Genomic DNA, 24,586 nt, shown 5'->3' on the forward strand with positions numbered 1-24,586 from the left:
AACAGTTACAGCCAAGAGCAGAAATTAACAGTTTTAGGCTGCATTGACCATCACTGCCTGCCCCACTCCCATATAGTTACCTATTAGAGCCAACATGGTGACCTTCAGATGTTGTTGGACTACAACTCCCATCATCCTTTACCATTGGTTATGCTGACTGGGGCTAATGGGAGCTGTAGTCCACAACACCTGAAGAACACTATTTTGGCTACTGTACTGTCCAGAAATACTCTTGATATTTATGATGATAGGAAGCATCTTAGATGCGGAGCCTGTTGTAGCAATAAGCATTCCTCAAATCTGTGAGGATCTAAAAACTTACACATCTACAACCCTATAACCTCATTTCTTTTTCCAGTATTCTCAAACACATCATATATTTTTGTTCACCTGACTCTCTGATTGGTAGAGCAGCAGTGGAGACATGACCTTCTTTATTTATGTTAAGTATGAACAATGTAGGTTTGTTTGTTTGTTTTAATTGGAAGGAAAACAGCTTCAGAAAAGCTGATCTAAACATCTCTAATGTGGGAATTTTAAAAACTGTATCAGAGTTTGGCATGTGGCATATATCAAAGATGTGAGTTCTGTTGTCAAGGTAATGTGTTGATAATTGTACCAGCCAAACAACTGCTGGTAGAATGTATTTTTTCTGATACTGTACATATTTATTTATTTATCTATTTATCTATTTATCTATTTATCTATTTATCTATTTATTTATTTATTTAAATACCAATGTATCATAACAATATATCACAGTGGTTTACAACAATATAAAAATATATATCTTTTAAAATCTTTTGTTAGTTCAAGGTTCAAGAAGTAACACCACATGCTTGCCATCCACTTATGCTTAATGTGGTGAAAATGTTAGATTATTTCATCTAATTACTATAGAGCATTCTAAATGTCAGTAGCTTTAAGGCAAACTACGCGGGATGAAAGATACGTATCACTATTACCAAATATCTGAAAAATTAATTGAAATAGAATGTTTCAAAACATGTTTGATATTGGAGCAAGCTGCTTCTTGCTAGTGAAAATGGATAGCTAATAGCATTAGCACACATTAACATTATATTTTTTAAAAAATATTTTTAAAAGATATAGCTGAATTATGGATTTTCAGATGTTAAATTGAAATTGACTGTACTTAAGTAGCCTTTTTTGTTTTTACCTACACTTTTAATGCAGACAGCAGCAGAAGTTGTGTTTACAAGGGCCAAATTGCATTGCTTTAAATGGGCAAATGTTTCTGCTAAATGTTGACAGGATGTAAAATGAGTGAGATGGGCATCCAGGTTAACATAATACTAATACTTGGACAGGATGGCAATTGGATACTGGATGAGGTGCTTTTCCTTCATCTCCTACATTGTATTTCATTTTTTGTCTTTGCCCAATGTACTTGTTAATCAGATGAACACACTGTTGTTACTGGTTCTTTTTTAAAAAAAAAATGTTTTGTGTGTTCTGACATCTCTTAGGACAATTTTTAAATGGGTTCCATTTGAGATAATATTAAAACACACACACACACACACACACACACACACACACAGAGAGAGAGAGAGAGAGAGAGAGAGAGAGAGAGAGAGAGAGAGATGTGCCTAAAAGTTGGAATTAGTGTAGCACTGGCAGCAAAGAATGGCTGAAAATGTTATTTCTAGTGTGAGATGTCCCCACTCCGTGCCTCATAACATTTAGAAATGATAACCACATGAGATGATGTAATATGCTGTGAGTTTCCTTGCCCTTCCTCCCTGTCATTGACTGACACAGACAGGGGGAAGGAACTGTCAATGTGATTGATAGCATGTTGTGGTGACTGTCTAGAGTGCTGTTTATTCTACCTATACTGGATCAGTTTAGATTATTGCAGCCTGAGGATGTACAAGATGGTTATGTCTTGTGTGTTTATTGAGGATGTAGACAAGCTGCTTGAATAAGCGTGGCCAATCACCTGCCTTCTTGACCCTTGCCCATCTTGGCTTCTTCAAACTAGTCATAGAGGGTTGACTGGGTGAGTCTCAGCGTGATCAGTGCTTCATTGGAAAGGGGGGAAAGTACCATTTGCCTCAAAGGAGGTGGTGGTGTACCTCCTGGAAGACTTCCCTGGACCCAGAAGCGTTAAACAACTATCACCCAGGGGCAAATATTAAGGTGGCGGTGGTGGTCCATCTACAGGCATGCTTGAAGGAAGCTGATTACTTGGATCCATTCCAGTCTGGCTTCAGGCCTGGTTCTGGCACTGAAACAGCCTTGGTCCCCCTTGTTGATGACATTTATGGGAGAGAGCTGGTGGGGGGAGCACAACCCTGCTGGTTTTCCTTGACATTTGCTGAAGAAATGGTGATATAGGTGAAACTTAAAACGTTAGACCAGTTGTTGCTTGGAGAAGAAAGTGCGGAGAAAAACAACAAAAGGGAAAGATACACACAGAAAGAAACAAAATCTTAGTAAAGTTTGAAGTAAAACCAAAAGACAAAAATGTTGGTGGTCCTGAAGCTGAGCATTTATTTGAAGTGAGTAATTGTGAACATAGCAATGTAGTATGAACAGATAATGAGAACAGGAAGCTTTGATTATTACAGAAGAGTGAGTTATTATCCTTGTTTTTTATGCAAGCCTCCCCCAAGTGCAAGTTGAATGATGGTCTGGATGAAGGGAGTATATAGTCCTAAATGTGTACTCTGGCCCATGGACTGTAATTAACAGTGGAATTTGGTCTCCTCTCTTAACCTCCTTTTGCTTGTGTGTTCCTCCCTGAGTACAGTATTACCTTTCATAGGATTACTGTGTCAGTCTTCCAGAAGGAAAACATCATTACCATCATTCATACAAATGCTAATTTAGCCTGTTAGTGCCGGTGGACTGCTGCCACTGAGATCACCCAAAATATTCAAGTGATGGAAAACACAAAACAGTCCATGGAACCAAACTTAAACTGGACATTAGCAGGTCTAATTCCACACCCATTGCTGCCCCCTCTCTTCCCCCTCCCTTGATCCCTCCTTTTACATCTGTCAAACTCTTAGTGCTCAAGTGTAGGCTTTTAAATGCTGCCGGTGTGGATCCAGCTTATTTGCTACTTTCTGCCTTGTGATCATTGCTCATAAAGATCTGTTCATGCATATACTCTGATTCTGAAGGTGTACATTTCACCTGTCACCCCTTACTAATCCGATTCCATTCTTATCATGTTTATATACAGTAAGCCTGAAAGTTATGCGGGGTTGATGTTTCCCTAAAGCCAAAGTCACCTATAGTGAAAAACACATTGGGAGCAAAAGGGTGGGTGGGATTGCTAAAGTTTTTTTTACTGGAAGCCCACCCCCTTTCTGCCACCTTATTTCCCCCCCTAATTGCTAAGTGCATAAAGCTAAATGCACACAAGTTAAATGTGCATAAGTTGCAGGCTTACTGTATTTGTATATCCCAAGGTTTCCATACTCAGTAACTGACAGTCATGTTCTTACAAGCCAAGCCAATCAAGGAAAAATGAACCAGAAAATACAGGAAAAGGAGGGGGTCAGGCTGGGGCATAAGATGCACTCCTATAAGTATGCAGCTTTCATAAGGGATGCTGAGGTTAATCTATGAAAACAGAAGGCATATGAGGACTAAACCCCATTCTTTGGAAGCTTTGCTCCTTCATTCTGTATGCATGAGGGGCTGCCTGTTGGTAGTATTGGGGTAGAGGTGAGAGTGCCATAGGATGAACTCTGACTCAGATTAAGTATTCACAAATACTAATATTGATCTGTAGCAGGAAAGCAGAACCTGTGGCATGTTCTTGTTGAAATACAATTCTCATCATCCCTGAACATTGGCTATGTTATCTGCGGGGAGTTGGAGTCCAATAACATCTGCAGGCCATAGGTTTCTCATGCATGATCTTTAGAATTTATCCTTGATTTTTTCTACTTCAACCTTAAAAAAATGCTCCTGTTATGAAAGGTAAGAGTTTTCCCATCCTGCTTTGTTCTCTCATCTTAAACACTGCTGAGAGTCTGTCCAATGAGAGACAATTGCCAGACAACAATTACTACGGAAAGTGAATAAGTGGTAAATGACTTGTATGTTAATAAGCTAAACAGATTAAAACAGCACCCTCAGTCATTTGAAATCAAAGCAAGCTACTGTGCTCAGTAGGAGTACAATTTAACAGTTCCAGGTTAATTAATCTTCAGTTTGCTTTTAATGACAAAAATCCAAGGCACGTGTAACATGTACAATATGCATAATTCCTAAGCTTTGACAAATATATCTCATTGAAGTTTGTATTTATAGTTTGTTTGTTTGTTCATGACTTTTACTTGTATTGAACTAGTTTATCATATAAACAAACAAGCACAGTTTCACTTTACTGGATTGGCGTTATTGACTGAACATTTGTGTGTGTGTGTGTGTGTGTGTGTGTGTGTGTGTGTGTGTTACCTACATACTACTGTATAGTCTGATCATGTAACAAAGCATTTGTGTCTCTAGATTGACCAAGGTCTTCCTAATTATTTAGTAGCTGATCAATGTATTGAAGGCTATTCTTAATTAAATTTTGAAGAACATGAAGACAGAGCTACTGTTTTAGATTGCAACAGGGAGGAGCCAGTTTGAAAGTCTGTATAGACAAGGGCAGGGGTCTGCAACCTTTAAGACAAAAAGAGCCACTTGGACCCGTTTCCGAAAAAACAACAACAACAACAACTGGGAGAAAAAAGGACAAATTAATAGCTAATTAAAATATTTAATTTACAACCAGGTAACCAGGTTAATGGGACTTTTGCTCCTGAACCTCAGTGCTCAGTGTCCGCACATCAGGGCTGTAAGACGTCACCTTCATTTTCACACAGGCTTGCAAGCTGTCATCTGTGAGGCGTGATCGGTGTTTGTTTTTAATATACCGTATTTTTTGCTCTATAAGACTCACTTTTTCCCTCCTAAAAAGTAAGGGGAAATGTGTGTGCGTCTTATGGAGCGAATGCAGGCTGTGCAGCTATCCCAGAAGCCAGAACAGCAAGAGGGATTGCTGCTTTCACTGCACAGCGATCCCTCTTGCTGTTCTGGCTTCTGAGATTCAGAATTTTTTTTTTCTTGTTTTCCTCCTCCAAAAGCTAGGTGCGTCTTGTGGTCTGGTGCGTCTTATAGAGCGAAAAATACAGTAGTTCATGTTGGAGAAGACCTGCTCACATACATATGTGGAAGAGACCACAAGGGTCATCGAGTCCAACCCCCTGCCAAGCAGGAAACACCATCAGAGCACTCCTGACATATGGTTGTCAAGCCTCTGCTTAAAGACCTCCAAAGAAGGAGACTCCACCACACTCCTTGGCAGCAATTCACCAAACTTTCACCTGCTTAAGTTTAAAAAGGGGCTTCAAGCAACTAAAAAGGGGCTTCAGGCAACTAACTCCACGTGGAATTCCACGCGACCGCGACTGCATAATCAATGCCACAAAATGCCAAAGAAAATTAACCAGGGCCCCAGTGAACCAAAAATCATAATCAGTGCCTGATGTAAATAATAATTAATAATGAGGGCCCAGTGTCATCCTCATCATTATAAAAATAATCCCTCTCTTCGCACCGCCCAGCCTCCCAAGAAAAAACCCCCACTTCAAACGGTCACAAAGCACAAATTCCACACGACCGCGACTTCCTATGCCCAATAATCAATGCCCCAAAATGCCATAGAAAATTAATCAGGGCCCCAGTGTACCATAAATCATAATCAGTGCCTGATGTAAATAAAAATTAATAATGAGGCATTCGTCATTATAAAAATACCGTATTTTTCGCCCCATAGGACGCTCCGTCCCATAGGACGCACCTAGTTTTTTGGGGGGGAAATAAAGGGGAAAAAATTTCCCTTTATTTCCCCCCCAAAAGCAGGTCGGGGAAACCGAACCAGGTCGAGGAACAGCGGGATGGCGGCGCTGCGCCTCCCTGCTGTCCCCCGAGCTTGTGGGGCTGGCCGATGTCTGCCCCGCGCAAGGGGTGCTCTGCATCAGGGTGCCCCCCCTGCGGGGCGGCAGGCTGCTATCCGCAGCGTGGGGAGCCTTGCCGGGAAGTCCACCCCATGCTGCGGTGGGGTGTGGGGAGCCTTGCCGGGAAGGCTTCCCATGCTGCGGGTGTCTGCCTGGCGAGGGGGGCGCTCTGCTTCAGGGTGCCCCGCCCGCCGGGCGGCAGGCTGCTATCCGCAGCGTGGGGAGCCTTGCCGGGAAGTCCGGCAAGGCTCCCCACGCTGCGGATGTCTGCCTGGCGAGGGGGGCGCTCTGCTTTAGGGCGCCCCGCCCGCCGGGCGGCAGGCTGCTCACCCCCGCCCCTCGCCTCCGCCCCTCGCCTCCTCCCCTCGCCACCGCCCCAGAGCCGCAGCAAAGGCTTTAAAGAGCCGCATGCGGCTCTGGAGCCGCAGGTTGCCGACCCCCGGACAAGGGATAGAAGCACTTGAGAACATGGGCATAGCCAAGGGAGGGCAGGGAGGGGCAGCTGCCTCCCCAATCAATAGAAAGAAAGAAAAATACATAACAAACTGAGATTCTGCCCCTAACAAAAGGCCTGCCCCCCAAAAAAACTCCTGGTTACGCCTATGCTTGAGAAGCTTGCTTACACCCCTGAACCACAGGGGTGGAAATATTGCTCCCCTTTGCCCACCTAAATGTCACCCCTGAAGCTAGGCTCTCACTTTCAGAGAACCTGTTTTTTCTCCTGTTAATACTTTAATTAGGTTAATGACATTCACCTAGAAAAGCCTCCAGGTCCTGTCTTTCATCTAAATCTGCACTCTCTGGTATCATGATAATTGCATGCCGCTTTCCTACAAAGTTATGATCAAATTTTAGTGTCCAGCATCTGAAGCTACTTGTCAGATGCCATTAGTTAATTGTGGGTAATCTGCCCCCAGCCATATAGTTTCCTGCTAATTACCATGTATTTAGAAGACAGGGTATGTTGTTGCTCAAAGTATGTATGTGTGCTGTGATGCCTATCATGAGAAAATGGCCAAGCATCAAGTGAGGTCATGAGACTTCCATCATTTATGAAAGGCTTTAAAAATATGATAATAATGCACTATCAATGCTGCAATCTTTTCTAGGCTTGAGCATCAAGGATCTCAGCTCTTGACTCTGAAATCCATTCTGTCCCAGCGCTATGTCTGTATAGTGGTGTAGCTCTAATATGTAAATAGCATTCCTGCAATGATTGTCCCCACCCACCCATACTTTTGATCAATATACTTTGGCTGTTCCTCAGGCTATTCATTTAAACCAAGGCTCTTCTCCGTTTTGATCCTAAGTACTGCAAGGCACAGATCCCTTCGTATCTTCTTCTGCAGCTGGAAAACTGAAGTGAAGCTACAAATTCCACACATTTTTTCAAAGTGTGTGCATTTAAATGTGAATTAGCATCCCACTTAAAAACTTCAAAAACAAGATACGCAAAGGGGATTTCAAGCTTTCTTGTTACTAATTTGTGCTTTTGCATATTCATAGGATGTGACTTTGTAAGTCACTGTTTGGATATGTAAGTAAATAAGGTTTTCAGCTGCAGTGGCATCAGCTGCTACACTAATGGAAAACATATTGCTGACTGCACAGTAACAACCTGCCATGTCAGGAAAACTTCTAGTAGTGGCTCACTTTTGGTCCTCCAGACATTAGTGGACTACAGCTCCTGTAGTCCCTAAGCTTTGGACATGCTAACTGGGGTTGATGGGAGTTGGTGTCCAACAACATCTGGTTGGCCACAGGTTACCCCTGTTCTACTTGGGTGGGGGCACTGAAGGCCCATGGACTCTCCTCATGCAACCTCCACATCTCCTTTTTGTCCCGCCCCCTTGCAGGCTTTAGACTTGAGTCTATAGCAGAGCTTTCCAAATTTCTCATGTTGTGATGTTGTGACAGTTTTTAGACATGCATCATCTTGTGACACAGACACAGCAAAAAAAAAAAAAAAAAGCTCGACAACTTTGGCCTTACCCTCCTAAAGAAAGCTCGACAACTCTTGTCCATGACAATGGGAGTACTCATATGCTTTTGGTGGATATCACATGTAATTCAAAATTCAAAAATATAGAAAGTTGTGTATCATTTATAAACAAATTAATCATACACTGAAGACAATACAGCAAAGATACAGTATTGACAATTATAACAGTTAAACAGCCTCTTTTACAGGAGGTTGCATAACATATTTGTTTTCTATGAGTCCAGCCCACCCTCACCTTCTTATCTGGGAAAGCATCAGGTTTGGCCAGTTCTGCAGAAAGATAAATTTGATGTGAGTTTTTCCATAGTTAACTAATTCCACATCCTCAAGAACCAAGCAGCTATTATTGGATTTATTTCAGTCTACTGAGCACACTTACTGACATAACAAAATGTAAACACAAAAATACTTTAAAATGCTTGTTTGAGAAAAATGGGTTGTGAGATATGAGCCTTTCTGTGACCTGGTTCAAAAGTCTTTTCTCCAGGCAATGTTTACAGTATTTTTGTTTATTTCTTTATAATATACTTTATATGTCTCCCTATAACCAAAGTTTTCTGGGCAGTTTGTCATATGTTGTCATACGTGTGGAGGAAAACCTTAAACGTTGCAGAGTTCAGCAGAGTTCCCAAAAATAGACCAGAGGCAATAGTACTTCATTCAGCAGAGCTTTACTTGTGCTGAAGGCAAATGAGCATAATGGTTATCAAATCCAATACAATTAGGATTGGCTCAGTTCATGCAAAATCCAGTTGCAGCATTTATAAACTTAACTCATAATAAGACTAAACCTTCGCACTAAAGCATCCTATGTACAGAAACATCATACCAGAAGGAAGTGAGATAGAAAGGGAAAAGTAAGACCCAGGCTTCTTTTGGTCTATATTTATAGTCAGCATGACTCTGCAGAATAGAGATAAAAGAACTAGTTCAAAGCAGCTTCGCAGAAAGTATAACCCAAACAATCATTAACCCTTCTGCCTCTGCTACTCTCACACAGAGAAGCTTCTAGTAGCTTCTAGAATTAATCAGAATAGAATAGAATGGAGTGCCTATGACATTACTGGTAATAAGCAACTGCCCTGTAAACGTCAGCAGCATTTGGAAGCTTTTTAAATTGTTATTTTTGGTTTGCAGCATCAAGTTTATCAACACTCAGTCATCAATTCAACAGCATGTACGCATGCACACACACATACACACGAACCCACAATAAGGACCCAATACACACCATTGCATTTTATAAACGCTCTTTTGGTGTGTGTGTTTCAGCTCTAGCCATGCCTGGCATCACTATCTACCATACTAGGGCATCTGCTGGGGCCCATTCACATTAGGGTTGATGCCTTGTCCCACTCACATTTAGCCTCTTGTGCTCATGGACAGAGTAATCTGATGACGGTGACAGCCCATTACTGTGCAGCCACTGGGAAAGCCTACTTGTAAATGTGAGATTGGCAGCTGCCCCACCCCACCCCACTCTGTGACTGGCTTCTACCCTGTAATGTTGCTGCAGTGGGATACCGCTGCCATGAGTAAGCCTGCTCTTGGGCAAACATGAGGGAGGTTGGCAGCTACAGGGGCATATCTGGGGGGGGGAGGAGTTAGGTTGGCTCTGGGTGGGCTACCTAGGGCAGCTTCTCTGGGGCCTTCCAAAGCCCAGAGCCAAGCCTGACTCAACATATATTTATGGACTTTTTTGGAAAAAAGTATTAGGATCAAATGCTATCTGAGTCAATGATTTGTTGTGTGATCTTGGACAAACCAGTTAATCTATGCTTTATATTGGGAATGATAACAAACTATGTCACAGGGTTCATTTGAAAGTTAATGATTGCACACTCAAAGAAACATACATAATGGCAACAACTGAGGAAAGGAACAAAATCTCAAGTAAATAATATGATAACACGAAGTGGAGATCTTTAGTGGGAGGACCACCTGGATTGACACACCTGGATCAGAAAAGAAGCAGGCCCAGTGTCGTGACACTTGTGTGTGATTGCATCTTCACATTTCTGTGAGTCATATACCCTGTGCTCCTGAAGGCACATTATTTATCCCATGTTTTATCCCTACAGTGAAGATGTCTGCAAACGAGGGTTTACTGTCATCATTGATATGAGGGGATCTAAGTGGGACCTGATCAAGCCCCTATTGAAGACTCTTCAGGAGGCCTTCCCTGCAGAAATTCATGTTGCCCTGATAATCAAGCCTGATAACTTCTGGCAGAAGCAGAAGACAAATTTTGGAAGTTCCAAATTTATTTTTGAGGTAAGATTGAGAGCCTTCTGTAATGTCTGAAGAGTTTCAATTTGAGGAAAGATCACATATATCTAGGCAATTCAATCTATATTGATTAATTGAAAAATTCACAGTCAGTGTTAACTTTAAAAAAGATAATGCCCTCAAGTTAAGAGGGGAAGGATGTTCATGCTACAATAGTTGCTGCTCCTGCAAATTATCTGCTCCTTAGTTGGCTTTTTTGACAATTGAACAACCCCAACAATAGTAAGGTTTACTTTTGTATTTTCCCTTGTGGGTACAGTCAGTCACAAGTTGTAGGTAAGCTAAAAAGAGCAAAGCTGACACTTGATTGACTAATGCAGATTCAGGAGCTTGCTGTCAACGAGAGGGATGACCCAATAAACCTCCTTGTCATTAATTCAGGAGTACTTTTGCAAATTATTTTTCTTTTCTCCTGAAAAGATTGAATGAGCAGGCTGTGATTTTGATTGGTTGCATCTAAGAGAGAGAAATATGACAGCTGATAGGCTGTTACCTTGCTTTGCACATCCCTTCTCTCTTCCTGATGAAGTTTGGTAATGTATTCCTATTCATCTCTAGTTCTCCCGAGAGAACCTATCTGAATAATAAATGTATCTTCAGAGTGCTTTAAACAAAAAGGCCTCCTGTCACATCTTTGTGCCGAAAAGGCCGGTTGTGACAGGAAAGAATATTTTTGAAGTGGATTTTAAAACCAAGTGGGGAATCTTTGACCTGCATTGAAATATTTTATGCTAAATGTAATCATCACCTTAAAACTTTAAAGGGTTACTGTTCAAGATGAGAGACCATAAAAGCTTGAGGTGCGTTTTTAAAGGTCTACTGTCTTAATTTGTATCTGACTGTCTCCATAATTGTAAATACAATACAATGGAGTATTGACCTGGTTCCTGTGTTGTGGAGTATGCCATGGCTAATTATTTACCATGGACACACTTTTCTGAGCGGTTTGCCTGCTTCTAAATCAGCGGATAAAATAAGCCACCACCCTGGCTCACGGTTCCATCCAAACTAGGCGTCATAGTTTATTCCACTCCCAAGAAACCATGCTCATTAAACCAAGAACAAAACTTGGCTACAGATGGTGATCTGTTGGAAGTGAAAGAAGCCGTGATCTCTGGTCTTAGCATAATATGTTTCTCCTTCATCCTAGCAGAAAGGAGACAAACAGCCAATAAATGTATACCTTAGTGGTTTACCATGATGTTTGAACAGGGTCACTATCTTATGTACATGTTAAAGTGTCACACCCCGGTGATCTCATAATATCTTCACCTTTCTTCACCTTAGATACTAAGGTGGAAAATGAATATGTCATGACTCTGGTGTGAGGGAGTCTGTTTCCTCACTGAGTCAACAGGTTGAAAGTGGACCTGAGAGAATGTGGAAAGGGAACTATGCTACTTAATCATGCACTGTAGTTCACTTCCCAATTCCTCACATTTCCTTGTTCAAAATGCCAGCTGTCTGGATGGTGGTTGCCCAGGTCCTTGTTGTTGGCTTCCTGAAGATCACTGTGAGAATAGAATGTTGGACTAGATGCGAGAATAGAATGTTGGACTAGATGAGCCTTTTGTTTGATACAGCTGTGCTCATCTTATGTTTTTTGGGGGTGTTTTTTTTTTCATGGTCTCTCCCCAAAGCTGCCCCTTAGTGCTACATGGCTTGGATTTTAAAGTGCATTTTCCTTCTTTGCTTGTACTTTAAAATCAAAGAGGCACAGTTTTGCTGAGACACTGATAGCAGCCCAGGCATTCAGCATAGGCTCAATCCAGAGCTGGTGAGTGAGTGGCGAGCCAAAGTGTTTTTTGCCCACACCTAAGGTTAGGGGTTATAGGGCCCCTAGACCTCTGCCCAAAGCCCAGCCCTAAGAGCACCATTGACTGCTGCCAAAAAAAATATGTATATAAAATTAGTATTGCACTGCACAGAAGAAATGTTTAAAATTTATAGCTATCACATCTTATTCTTAAGAGTTATCAACTAGTTTGTCAATCAAGTTTGAACTTTTCCTGTCCAGGTGAAAGTCATCATATTTACAAGCTGGAATTGGTGTGGGTGCAGAGGAGACTCCTTTTGGGGCAAGAGAGCCTACCTCCTTTTAAAGATTTCAACCTTTTAAAAAGCATCAAATTATAATATACATCAGTTTAAGCATCCTACAATATGACCTTATACAGATATATTGTATTATTTCCAATTGCTCTAATACAACTTCTCCTTATTTGGCAATGGATGTCAGTAAAGGTCAGTGGTGCAGACCTGAAAATTCTAACAAAGTGCAATATCTGCGATCAGCGTTGGGAGATGGAATTGTTATTTTCTAAAGTAGTGATGTGAAGTGAATCACCTAGTCTAATTCTTGGAAATGCCCCAACTGCACAGTTTGCTTTGATATATTCCATGTTCTCATTGCATTGGAATCAGAGGCCTACAGTAAGGCTCCCAAAGTGGCACATTCTGTTCTGGCCTTCATAAGTAGCCTCCCTGCAGTGCTTTCACTTCTGTAGCAAGAGCTAGGTGATTAAAAAACCCCAAAACGCCTCTGTTCTTCTTTATAAATTGTCATTCAATGCCTACTAATAATTAAAAAAGAAATACATGTATATAAAACAACAGGAGAAAAAGACAGGTCAAACTGCAACCAAATTACAATGCAGAATAATCCAATACTGACATGAAATTTCACCGAAAACCTGGAAAAATAACCAGGACCTGCTGCTGAAAGCTTAGTAGCGTCAGTGCCAGTTGTATCAGAACGATGGTGCTCAGACTGAGTTCTTGCCAGATGTGCCTCAGGTTGCCAGTCCTGGAACTTTTGTTGGCTGAAGACTGAACAAGCACATGTCACAATTCTGTATGCTTTGGTGGATAGCAGGGAGAAATAAACTGTACAAATGGGAATTTCAAAAGACAATATTTTAAAATTGTTGGGCTTTTTAAAAAAACTAGAGCTAAAGTGCAGTACAGTGGACGCTCGGGTTGCAAACATGATCTGTGCGGGAGGCATGCGCAAAGTGTGATGTAGCGCTTCTGTGCATGCGCAAGCGCCGAAACCTGGAAGTAACCTGTTCCAGTACTTCCGGGTTCTGTGCGGTGCACAACCTGAAGCATCTGTAACCTGAGGTATGACTGTTTAGTGAGTTTAGAAGGAATGGTGAGGTATAGTTATTTTAAATGTAGCATTTTGGGTAGGGATAACTATTTGCACACTGTCCAAGAATCATTGCAAAAGAACTGGAAAGTCATCAAACAGTGTTCTAGGATACATGGCCAGGCCCTTACCTTCATTTCCAAAACTAATAATGTAAATGACCATCTATTCCAGGATTTCCTGTTTTTTTATTCCAAGTTAATTTTTACTGCCAGAAATTCATTTGTGTCCTCACCCAACAAAGACCACATAAATTACAGTGAGACTGTTTATTGTGTGATAGTCAGTTTCTCCCAGGGCATCGTGCTAGACCTAAAGCATGGCAAACTTCAGTGCAAACACTTCTTTAGCCATAAACTTACTGGGTGGCCATATGCAACAAATTCTTATCTCATGGCCTAACTTATCTGTTAAATGGGAATAATAAGTACATACCAGGATTGTTGATAGAACGAAGAAGATAAGCTTGGAAAGCACATTGTAAGTTTTATATAAAGTAATAGTTTAACTTTTTTTCATTATGACTCATAGGTAGTTCTTTTTATCCATGGCAAGTTCTTCTGTAAATACCTCAGTGGCATTTAATTTTTACATTAATTTGGCTTAATCATATTTAAAAAGGGTTGAAAAATAGCAGCCATATGGAAGCCTGTGTGATCTGCCTGTGGGAAAAGCCAGTTGGAATAATCTGAAAGAAAATAAGGAGCAGTGAGATGTGTATTTTGGCAGGGTAGAGCACCTGCTTCCAGTCACACGCCTGAAACCTATATAATGGCTGTATAATTCAAATAGCAGAATCCGGTGTGATATCACATATCCACTTAGGAGAACATTCAAGCCAGAATAGCTAAAGGCAATGGGGGAGAGTTGTATTTACAGTGATACAAAATACACTCTTTAGTTTGAAGGGATATGTTGTGGAAACATTATTCCCCACCTTCAAAAAAAAAAAGATCTTTCTAATGATCACTTTAGATTAAAAAGAACCAGTGATTCAAGAAAGGTTTGCTGCTGAAAGTAGAATCAAACGAAAGCACAAGTTCTTAAAGTTTGTGCAGTGATTATGAAGTAAATGTAGTCCCTGGTGCTCCTTAAAAGGCTCTCCACCCCCAGTGAAATGTATAAGTTAAAAAAAGCCCATTAACTCAGTATCCTTTTCATAAAAACCCGATGTGTGGTGCCATTGGCTGGAACATTGATGTTGGATATGACAAATCTGGCTTCAGATTCCAGCTCAGTGGGCTTCCTTCAGCAAAATCACATCTTGCGTCCTGAATGCATGCTTCTACAAGAATGTCTGCAGTTCAACTAAAATCCCAGCAAGCTCATCTTTGTATAAACCAGTATCATGTTGTGCAGAGTTTGATACATTACCTGCATGTTACCACCCACAAGTGAAATATTCATGGTCTTTGCACATGAGTACTTAATGCTTTATACTCAGCAACGACACTGAACAGTAGATTACCTCAACCAGACATACCTCAAGATCTCGAACAGTGAAATGGAAAGTAAGAGACACTTGCTGTATAGAACTGTCACGGGAAGCATTGCAAAATGTTTATGCAAGAATTCTGTGGGGAATTAATGGAATTACAGTTGTGTTATTACAGTTGTTATTCTCTAAATGCTGCCATGACATCTCTGAGTTGTGGATGGTGGGGGAAATTCTTACCCGTCCTGGCTGTCAATGTCCTTTCCCTCCTCCGACCTACCTTCCCATGACAAATAGCTAGATAATTATAATGTTTAGATCCCAGTATTGCAACATTTCTCATTCTTTCACTGATAACACAATTCAATATTTTTTTATGCCCTTAGACAAGCATGGTCTCTGTTGAAGGCCTAGCAAAACTGGTGGATCCCTCCCAACTAACAGAGGAATTTGAAGGATCCTTGGATTACAATCATGATGAATGGATAGAGTTGAGAGTTTCATTGGAAGAGTTTTTCAACAGTGCCATCCATTTGTTATCCAGGCTAGAGGACCTTCAGGAAATGTTGGCTAGGAAGGAATTTCCAGTGGATGTGGAGGGCTCAAGAAGACTAATAGATGAACACACGCAGCTCAAGAAGAAAGTAATTAAAGCTCCAGTAGAAGAATTGGATCGTGAGGGCCAGAGGTTATTACAATGCATACGGTGCAGTGATGGTTTTTCTGGTAGGAACTGCATTCCTGGCAGTGCAGATTTCCAAAGTCTTGTGCCAAAGATCACCAGCCTTTTGGACAAGCTGCATTCAACTCGGCAACACTTGCATCAGATGTGGCATGTCCGGAAACTGAAACTAGACCAGTGTTTTCAACTTCGACTTTTTGAGCAAGATGCAGAAAAGGTAAGGGGTAGTTTTCTTCTTCTTCTTGAATATTACTGTGAAATCAAACGGCAACATTGTAGCCAAATATATATGCTTCTGCAATTAGCAACATGAGGAATTAATCGGGGATATAAACCTCAAGTTGCTAGCAAATGTATTTTATATGACTTGTAAAGCAAAATCACCGAACTAATTGTTGGAAGTAGCAAGCAGTACGAGAGCCAAGAATAACTCACCTCTGGCTGTTCTGAAGAAAACTGATCTGCTTTGGATATATACAAGTAGATGTAAGGCACCCCAAGTTAAGCTTTGCTTCTTTCTACCAGGCTTTCTACCAGAACTGGTTGATGTGTTGAAAAGGGGTAACCAACTCAGGAGTTTTAGTCAGGAGTTTATTTGTGAGAATATGAATTGCCAGAGACGTCCCTTCTGCTCTGAGCAGGTGGTGCTGATGGTGCAGCAGTGAGCTGGGAGTGGAGTGGTTGCTCAGCTCCAATAGGTGATGGGTTGCTGCTGTTTTTTCTCTTCCTCAATCTAATGGCCAGCACCAAGCACAGGAGATGGTGGTTCTGAGAGGCAGTCAGATCTGAATGTGCATTGTTCCAGAAAAGCCCTCTGAGGCACAGCAATGGCACTACTGCCACTCTAGAAAAGTATGATTTATTGTAGCAGGAACAAGGGATAAACTCAAGTGCTCTCCTCCCCTGGCTAAAGAGATTTCCTAATTGGTTAGGCGGATACTGTGGTTTCACAAACCAGGCTTCAGTTTTCTATTTCTTTTAGATTATTAACCTTACATAGATGGTGGTAGTCAATTGGATTTTGGTTTCTTTCAGGCTTGCAACTAGAAACCAGTAAGGAAAAAATGACATGAGGTTTTCAGTTCAGGATAGAACCAGTCAGTCTACAAAGTCATAATCTGCTGAGCAGCACACACATTTGGTAGAAATCAGGGGACTGGGAGGTAGCAATCATACTAGGAGCTTCTGTCATCCAAATTCCATAGAAAAACTTGGTTTGTTTAGCTTGGTTGGTTTTTGTTTTTTCCCTTCCAGCATGCAGAGAAGAAAAAACCCAGGGCCTCTAGGATTCCACAGGTGCAAATGAAATTAATCCATAGAGAGGAATTGCAATCTTCTTGTGGTTGAAGTCTAAATGCCATGATTCAATTAGGTCAACTGTGTTGCATTCATTGCTGAGCAATAGGAGGCGGTTCACGTAGTGTGCATCCCCCACTACAGTGATGGCCTGATTAACTCACATTGGGATCTGCAGGAAAGATAGTCTCAGGCTTTGCTATTCAGATTAATTCCTTACCTGAGAGAAGGACAGATAACTGCAGTTCTTGATTGTGTCTCTGTTGGACAGCAAAGATAGGGTTATTTAAGCATAAGAAAAAGCATAGCATTTAACTGTATCAGATATTGTGGTGGTGCAACCCACAGCCAGCATAGTTTTTCAAAACAAGGGAAGGTATTGGAAATATTCAAGAAATGCTAATAAGTTTGTGTAGTGGTGGGAGTTAAAGGGAAGGAAGGGCAGGGTGGATGCCTCATACTCTACTGGAATAAGCACACTAAGGACAGAAAATATTTATCAGCCTACATACTGTCTGCAGACCTTCTGGAAATACTTAATGTTGGCATGCATCCTGGTTTTTCTTTTCTTTTCTTGTGGGAGGAATTTCTCAGTTATTCCACAGCAATCCCATGTCAATATCATTATCTCAATGCATCTGAACTAAGAAAACTTATGTGGCAGTGAGCAACCAGCTCACCACTACTGTTAGCATGGCTGGTACTTAGCATATGATCCAGACCATAAGAAGCATGTTTATTCTCAGATGTTCTTTCCCCCATCTATTTGCTAGATATAAATAAGGAGGATAAATAATCATTCATGGCAGTAAGTAGAGGGAATCATGCACTAACACAACTCAAAATATTTCATAAAATGGAATTTTATGGCATGAAGAATAGCGTCTCAACAATCCTCTGCCTTTGTGTTGAACCATGACTGGGGGAAACCCTGGTTCAGATTTCTGCAGCCTGGGTCAGTCACATTCCCTCCAGCTGCTGTTAACTCCCAGAGCTGTTGTGAGGGAAAGCATTAGGGGAGGGGATCCTCACCTCTGTGAAAGAAGGGCAAGATAATATAATGTACCGTATTGGCCCAAATATAAGCTGCACTTTTTTCCAAATTCTGACAGTGAAAAGTTAAAGTGTGGCTTATATTTGTGACCTTACATCACCAGCAAAGCGGCGTGACTCCCCCCGAAGCAGCGTGGGGCAACGCCACCCGCCTGCCACTTCCAAGCATGCCCTGAGCCATCGGGGAGAAGGGAGGAGGCCATCGGCAAAATGGTGTGGCTCCCCCCCCCCCAAGAGCAGCCTGGGAGTGTGGGGCAGTGGCGTGCTGCCTGTCCGCCAGTCCCAAGACTCCCCCAAGCTGTCAGAACGAAGGGGGGAAGCAGGTGGAGGCTGCTGGCAAAACGATGAGGCACCTCTCCAGGAAGCAGCCTGGGTATTGTCTTTTTCTCTTTCCCCCCTTCAATTTTAAAGGTGCGGCTTATTTGCGGGTGCGGCTTTTATTTGGGCCAATACAGTATTACTTAATAATAAGCCTGAAATTGTTACAGGATGATCCTTACAGTATAATCATGTGAGCTGATGAACTAGGATGGCATTTTGTAATATATTGTGCTAGAATCCTTGTATGTGGAAGAAGGCTATTGAAGTGACAGTGGGTCTCAAGAAGAAGGAGGAGTTTGGATTTGATATCCCGCTTTATCACTACCCTAAGGAGTCTCAAAGCGGCTAACATTCTCCTTTCCCTTCCTCCCCCACAACAAACACTCTGAGGTGAGTGGGGCTGAGAGAATTGTGACTGGCCCAAGCAGCTGCATGTGGAGGAGCGGAGACGCGAACCAGGTTCACCAGATTATGAGTCTATCGCTCTTAACCATTACACCACACTGGCTCTCCTTTAATTCCAGTACTTGTGGAGGAACTTCAGTTAGTATTGCTACATCAACAGACCCCTGATAGTAGGGTACCAGAGAGAAAAGCTCCTGAGCAGTTGAAGCTGACTAGCTTTAAATTTTCCCTCATAAAAGCCTGGAGATCTGAGTGCCTGTTGAAACAAACCTGAAATGTTCCAAAGTGAGGGGAGAATACACAATGCATGAGGTAGAAGAATGCTAATTATTGGTACTGTCAATTTGGAGGAGGCAGAAGCTGGCTGTCAGCCAGTCTCAATTGAGAGGGAAATCCTGAAGTGAATCCCTAGAATGAAACAAGAAAGGGAACACCAGCAGTTGACATCCACAAGATACAGTATTTCCCTTCAGGGCTGGCCAGGAAAAGGTAAGGCAGACCCCTGCTGTATGTGACACACAATGAAATTAAACACAACACGCCTGTAGGCAGGCTGCTTACATTGAAGAGGGAAAAATGGAATTGGAAGGAGTGGAAATGGAATTGAATAGATTAAGTTGGCTAAAATGTCTGGACAATATAAGCTGCATGCAGGGGAAGCCAAAGTGCTTAGAGTACTTTAACAAGGAGTGGTGCATCCTACCAAACTGCTGATCATCAAGATCTTCTGGCCCCATTTGTGTGTTCAAAGCTTTCACAGCCTCTTCTGAGACCTTATTTGGGAGGCTAAAGAAGAGAATGCTTCAGGAATCTAGGGAAGAATGGTCACTAGATTTTTTTTGTAAGTTTATAGAAGCATCCCTTTTTAGGGTTTTTTTAATATAAATTTATTTATCATTTTCCAACAAAACATACAAATTGACAAAACCCAAAATAACATCAAGTTGACTTCCCCTCACCCCATCTGTGCTCCCTTTCATTTCATCTCTGCTACTGCATTTCCACAATAATTGGGTTTTCTTTACTGCTCATTTTACATTAACCCTGCTAATGTTTTCAGTTGTTTACAGTAAGTTTTCAGATTTTCAGTCTTTATTAAAGATTCTTTCTTCCTGGTTCCTTATTCTTCCCATAAGTTTAACAGTTATGTAAGCATCCTTCAGACAAAGGCTATCAGAAGGGCATGTTCTGGCAATTTACCAGGGCCATGGTAGCTCACAATTTGTGATGCTATCTTCCTCCTACGAACTAATCTTTTACCTCTATTAATTGTAGATTTCCACTTTTAAGCCAGAATACCAATGAAAGCAAAGGATCACCAGAAAGGGAAGGTGGTAAATTAAGGGAATTGTTGGAATCCAGCAATGGATGACAGAGATGGGGATTTACTGTAGGAGAGCATGGTGCACAAGAAAACAGTACTTTGTTGTAGTTTCTTTGGAGAAAGGCATTTGGACATTCAGGGACAAATGCATTATCATACTCCAGCCTTAACCATTTCAAGTATTGCTTTCTTTAGATGCTTCATGAGCTATAATAAAATGGCATTGCACAGCTGATGACAAGATCCTCTTTGCTAATAGGAAGCAGTTTATTTTATTACAGTCCATTAAGTGCAGCAGTAGTAAGTGTCCCTGAGCAAATGGCAAGTGTGTGTGTGTGTGTGTGTGTGTGTGTGTGTGTGTGAAAAAAGGATTTCCTGGAAATAGATTTTGGCTCGGTTTCTGGAAGGAATAGAGTTCAGCAGCACTTATCAATCAATAGAGTCATATTTCTTCCCTTCTCTGTTATGTCATCTTGTAAAAACGAAAGAGTATTTTAAAAATTATATAAGAACAGGAGTTTTTCTCTTCATTCATTCATTTGACCATTGGTTCTGGCTACTTTTAAATATTGTAAGTCACTCTAGGGAGAACTGTGTTCAAATTCCAACACAGCATTGGGTATACTGATATTGTTGGCATCAGTCTGTCTCAAGAAGCAATGGAGTGCACCTCCAGGGTGAAGTCAAACTACTGGAGAATCACAGCACCTGCTGTGACTGCAGAGACCGGTAACTCATAATTGTGTTGTTTTTGCTGCGTTAGCAACACTGAAGTAACCTCTCTGGGGCATAAGCCTGGGCAATTTGTATGGAGGGCCTGGAGATAAACTGGTATACATGGATATATATTATATATCTATGTTGGTTGGATGTTCATGTATGTGTTTCGTATATATAATATCAAAATTATAAGTTGTGAGAAACAACAAAAAAGAGAGTTCTTTCTAGACCCAATTGCCCTTTCCCTCATATCTCCCACCATATTGAAATGAGGGGTGCCATAATGAGGCAGATGAGAGTTGAAAATACATAACAGTAGTTTATGTCTTTCACCTTTTTGGCAGCTCATTTTCCTGTTTTCAGAGTGCTTATGCAAATTGAAGCTTTTCAGGTAATTTTCCCACCCATTTGAAATAATTTGAATATTCCCCGTCAAACTTCTGTGCATGTGAAAGAGTGTGGTATCCTCTCACTTGGTTGGAGCCTCTGTTACAAGTATTGGCAGCAATTAAAGACATTGCCTTGTTTTTTGCACATCCACATGTATTTATAAAAAGTGCTGCAGCAGTGATGAAGAGACCACAACTACCACTCTTTCAAAAGCTTAGAGCTCAGGCAGTCCTATCTTTTTTTCTTAGGTTAGTATCATAACCTTTGCTTATTGCAAAACCAAAGCTCTCTCAGGGGCTTACTATATCCTTCTGCAAATATATGAAAAGGAGGCAGAATGCTGGGGGGGTGTGTGATTTGGAGGATACCCTTGAGATGAAGTCTCTAGCACTCCTAGAAGGAATGTTATAAAAGTTTAGGGTTGGCATTGGGGTAAAGCAAGGTTCTTCTGCCTTCCATAATTCAGCAGGCAAAAATTCAACAGGTTAAGTATTTTCTAATACAGAAATAAAATTGTGTGAAATGCTTCACCTCTTCCCATTCTGTTTCTCAAACATTTTATTATGTGTACGGTCACTGATTTATTTTTGGGTCCCTCCATTCCACCTGCAAAAGGGAACACAAATATGTATCCTCATTTACAAGTGGGTTGGAGGGCCCAATCCAGGTACACAGTCCTGGGCACACAAAAAACCCTTTGGCAACCTTGACTGGAGGTTTGTCTTTTTAGAAGCAGAAAGGCTTGTGGATGTAGCAAACTGGACATTGAAAGCTATAACCTCTGGTTCCTAAGCAAGCATCCCACCTAGCATCCCTCAGTTTGTAAAACAGGCTACCTGACAAACTCTTGCTAACAAAGGGCCAATCCACCCCTTCAAAGCAATATAATATACAGTAGAGGAGTGCAAACCTCATGCAGCTTATTCCTTCCTAAGAGTTCTTCCCTCAGGGGCTTAAAAACATGCAGAAGGTCAAACTTTGACCTGCTTCCTCCAGACTAATTACAAGTGTGAACACTGTTAGTAAGTCATCCATCTTTGTTTTATTCTGGTCACTTCTGAGGAGGCTTGAACCATTCTCCTCTTTCCTTGAGGAAGCTGGCTGTGATGAAGCTTGAGAGCCCTTTGCTTTACTACTACTACTACTACTACTACTACTGCTGCTGCTGCTGCTGCTGCTACTATTAATAAAATTTATACAACACACTTTATCAAAAGATCTTAGGGTGGTGTACGTTAGAAACACATTACAAAACATCATAACAAAAACACGGCAAAAAGCATACTGACAGACAGCCTAATAGTAAAATAATTACAATATTAACAGTACTCTCACACATACTTTCACAGGCCATAGATTATTTAGGCCTGGGTAAAGAATAATCTTTTTGCCTGGCTTCTAAAGACTTTTAATGATGGTGCCAGGTGAGTCTCTCTGGAGAGAGCATTCCACAATCGGGGAGCCAAACACAGCAATGTTTTAGACGGAATCTGAAGTTTATATCCGGAATGCAGTGCTAGAGTGGAGAACTCAGGTTCACCTCCCCACGCCCACTCCTGCCATGCACATTACCACAAACCTCTACATTCTTGTGATTCTTGTGATTCTTGTGAGATTCTTTCACACAAATGACATACACCAGGATTCTACTTCTTCTATAGAATACCATATGGATTCAAATGCAGTGTAAGGCAGCCTTTCCTAATCTTGGGTTCTCACATGTCATTAGACTACAACTACCAACACCCCTGACCACTGGCCATGCTGGCTGGTGATGCTGGTAGTCATAGCCCTGAGGACCCAAAGTTGAGGAATGCTTGTCTAAGGAGTGTATGCAGCAAAAGCATACCAATCCACATTTTCTGAAGAAAGCTAGGTTTTAAGTTAGGTGGAAAACCTCTTTGTCTCTAGACATTACTGGACTACAACTCCCATAATCCCTTGCTAGCTGGAGCTGATGGGAGTTGGGAGTCAAGTGACAACTGGGTGGCTACAGTTCCCTGCCCCTGTTCTAGGCCCTATATTTGACTTAAAGGTGACATGTTCCCTATTCTGCTCACTATCCTTCTGATGTCCATGAGCAGATCATAACTGATCTTTCAGCTTTGGAGTGGCAGCTCACATGACCTCCCATGTGCTCACTGCAGGTAAACAGAAAAGAGAAGGGAACAGGAGTGTTTACAGCACTGAGAGGGAGGGTAAGATTAGTGCAGTGCATGAGAGGTTGCAGAGTGTCCAGAGATGTTCAGAAAAAGCCAATGATTTATCAACACCGTGTCACAACTGAGAGTAGAAATCTTAAAGCAATGTCCCTTGATTATTCCAAGGGAATCACTCATATGGAGAATGTAATATGTGACCTGGGTCCTTCATGGATGCAGATGCTGCTTCCCAGAAGTGATTCCAGTGAAGACAGCAGCTGAAAAACATACTTCCACAATTGTGGGAACTGCTGCTGGGAAGCTACAGCTGAATCTGTGGGGGTTCTAGGTTGCATGTTTATGGTCTCCACGTGAATGCATTCCTAAAGGCAGTTGGGATGCATTATACAACTCTGTGAACTCTCTTGTAAGCAACTGATAATCCACCCCTTTCTGTTTTTCCCTCAAAAACTGGGGGTTTTTTGCTTCCCCCACCTCAGCAACTCAGTTACAGCTCTTATAATTTTAGTAGCCTAGATTTCCTTCAAAGCATATGTGGAGCTCAGACTGGTAACTGGATTGTAAAATCTGAACATGCTCTTTGGTAGATAGATGTGCCAAATTGCCTCCAGATCTCTCAAACTGTAGAAGCTTTGGATGCTGTTGCTTTCCTGAACAGCTATCCAGATTGTAGTCTCATTCCTCTGGGTACCATTAGCATTGTGAACAATGACTTCCCATCTTCCAGCCACCTGCAAAGAACTGTGTGTATGTGTGCAAAATAGCCAGCAAGCCAGCCAGGTCCTACCAGATTGGTCTTTCCTCTGATTGCCACTGAGAAGAGAAATAAAAAAAAATCCTAGCTGCACACAATTGGTGCCCCTAGTTGCTTGCTTGCTCTGACTCCAATGCAAACCTGTGCTCATTTACTTGGGAGTAAGACACACGGACTTTAGTCAGACTTCTGAGTAAGCATACATAGGACTGAGCTGCATGGGAAACAAAATGCCTGTATTAGATGTCCATACAATACTTGTCTACCCCGTACTATAGCTTCTTCCCAACATAATACTAGACAGGAACCATTCTGTAGGCGAGATCAGAAAACAGACAAAAGCTGTAAACCTATGCAACTTTAATTTGGTTTAAGTGCTATTGCATATAATTCTGTTGAAAGATGTCCTCTGTTTTGACCAATGTGTGAGGAATAGCAGTGAGCTGAGTGTGAAAGCACAATAGGCAGTGTACTATGACCTCATTTTTGATTGACCTGTGATCTTACAAGGCACAGAAGAATAGAAAGCTTAGAAAATTCCAACTACAGTAGTACCTCAGTTCTCAAACGTAATCTGTTCTGGAAGACCGTTCGAGTTCCGAAATGTTTGAA

The 24,586-nt window shown here is 41.5% G+C and overlaps 1 protein-coding gene across 15 annotated transcripts in view; it reads left to right on the plus strand.

Annotated features, from left to right (window-relative positions):
* KALRN (kalirin RhoGEF kinase) overlaps positions 1-24,586 on the plus strand; it is a 501,553-nt gene that overhangs the window by 247,681 nt on the left and 229,286 nt on the right. For all 15 annotated transcript variants that reach the window (XM_081188021.1, XM_081188031.1, XM_081188017.1 and 12 more), the window contains 2 exons: positions 10,074-10,266; positions 15,254-15,766. In XM_081188021.1, coding sequence (XP_081044147.1) covers positions 10,074-10,266; positions 15,254-15,766 — 706 coding nt within the window. The remainder of the gene's footprint in view (positions 1-10,073; positions 10,267-15,253; positions 15,767-24,586) is intronic.

Source organism: Podarcis bocagei, assembly GCF_964188305.1.
Source record: "Podarcis bocagei genome assembly, chromosome: 1".
NCBI lineage: Eukaryota > Metazoa > Chordata > Lepidosauria > Squamata > Lacertidae > Podarcis > Podarcis bocagei.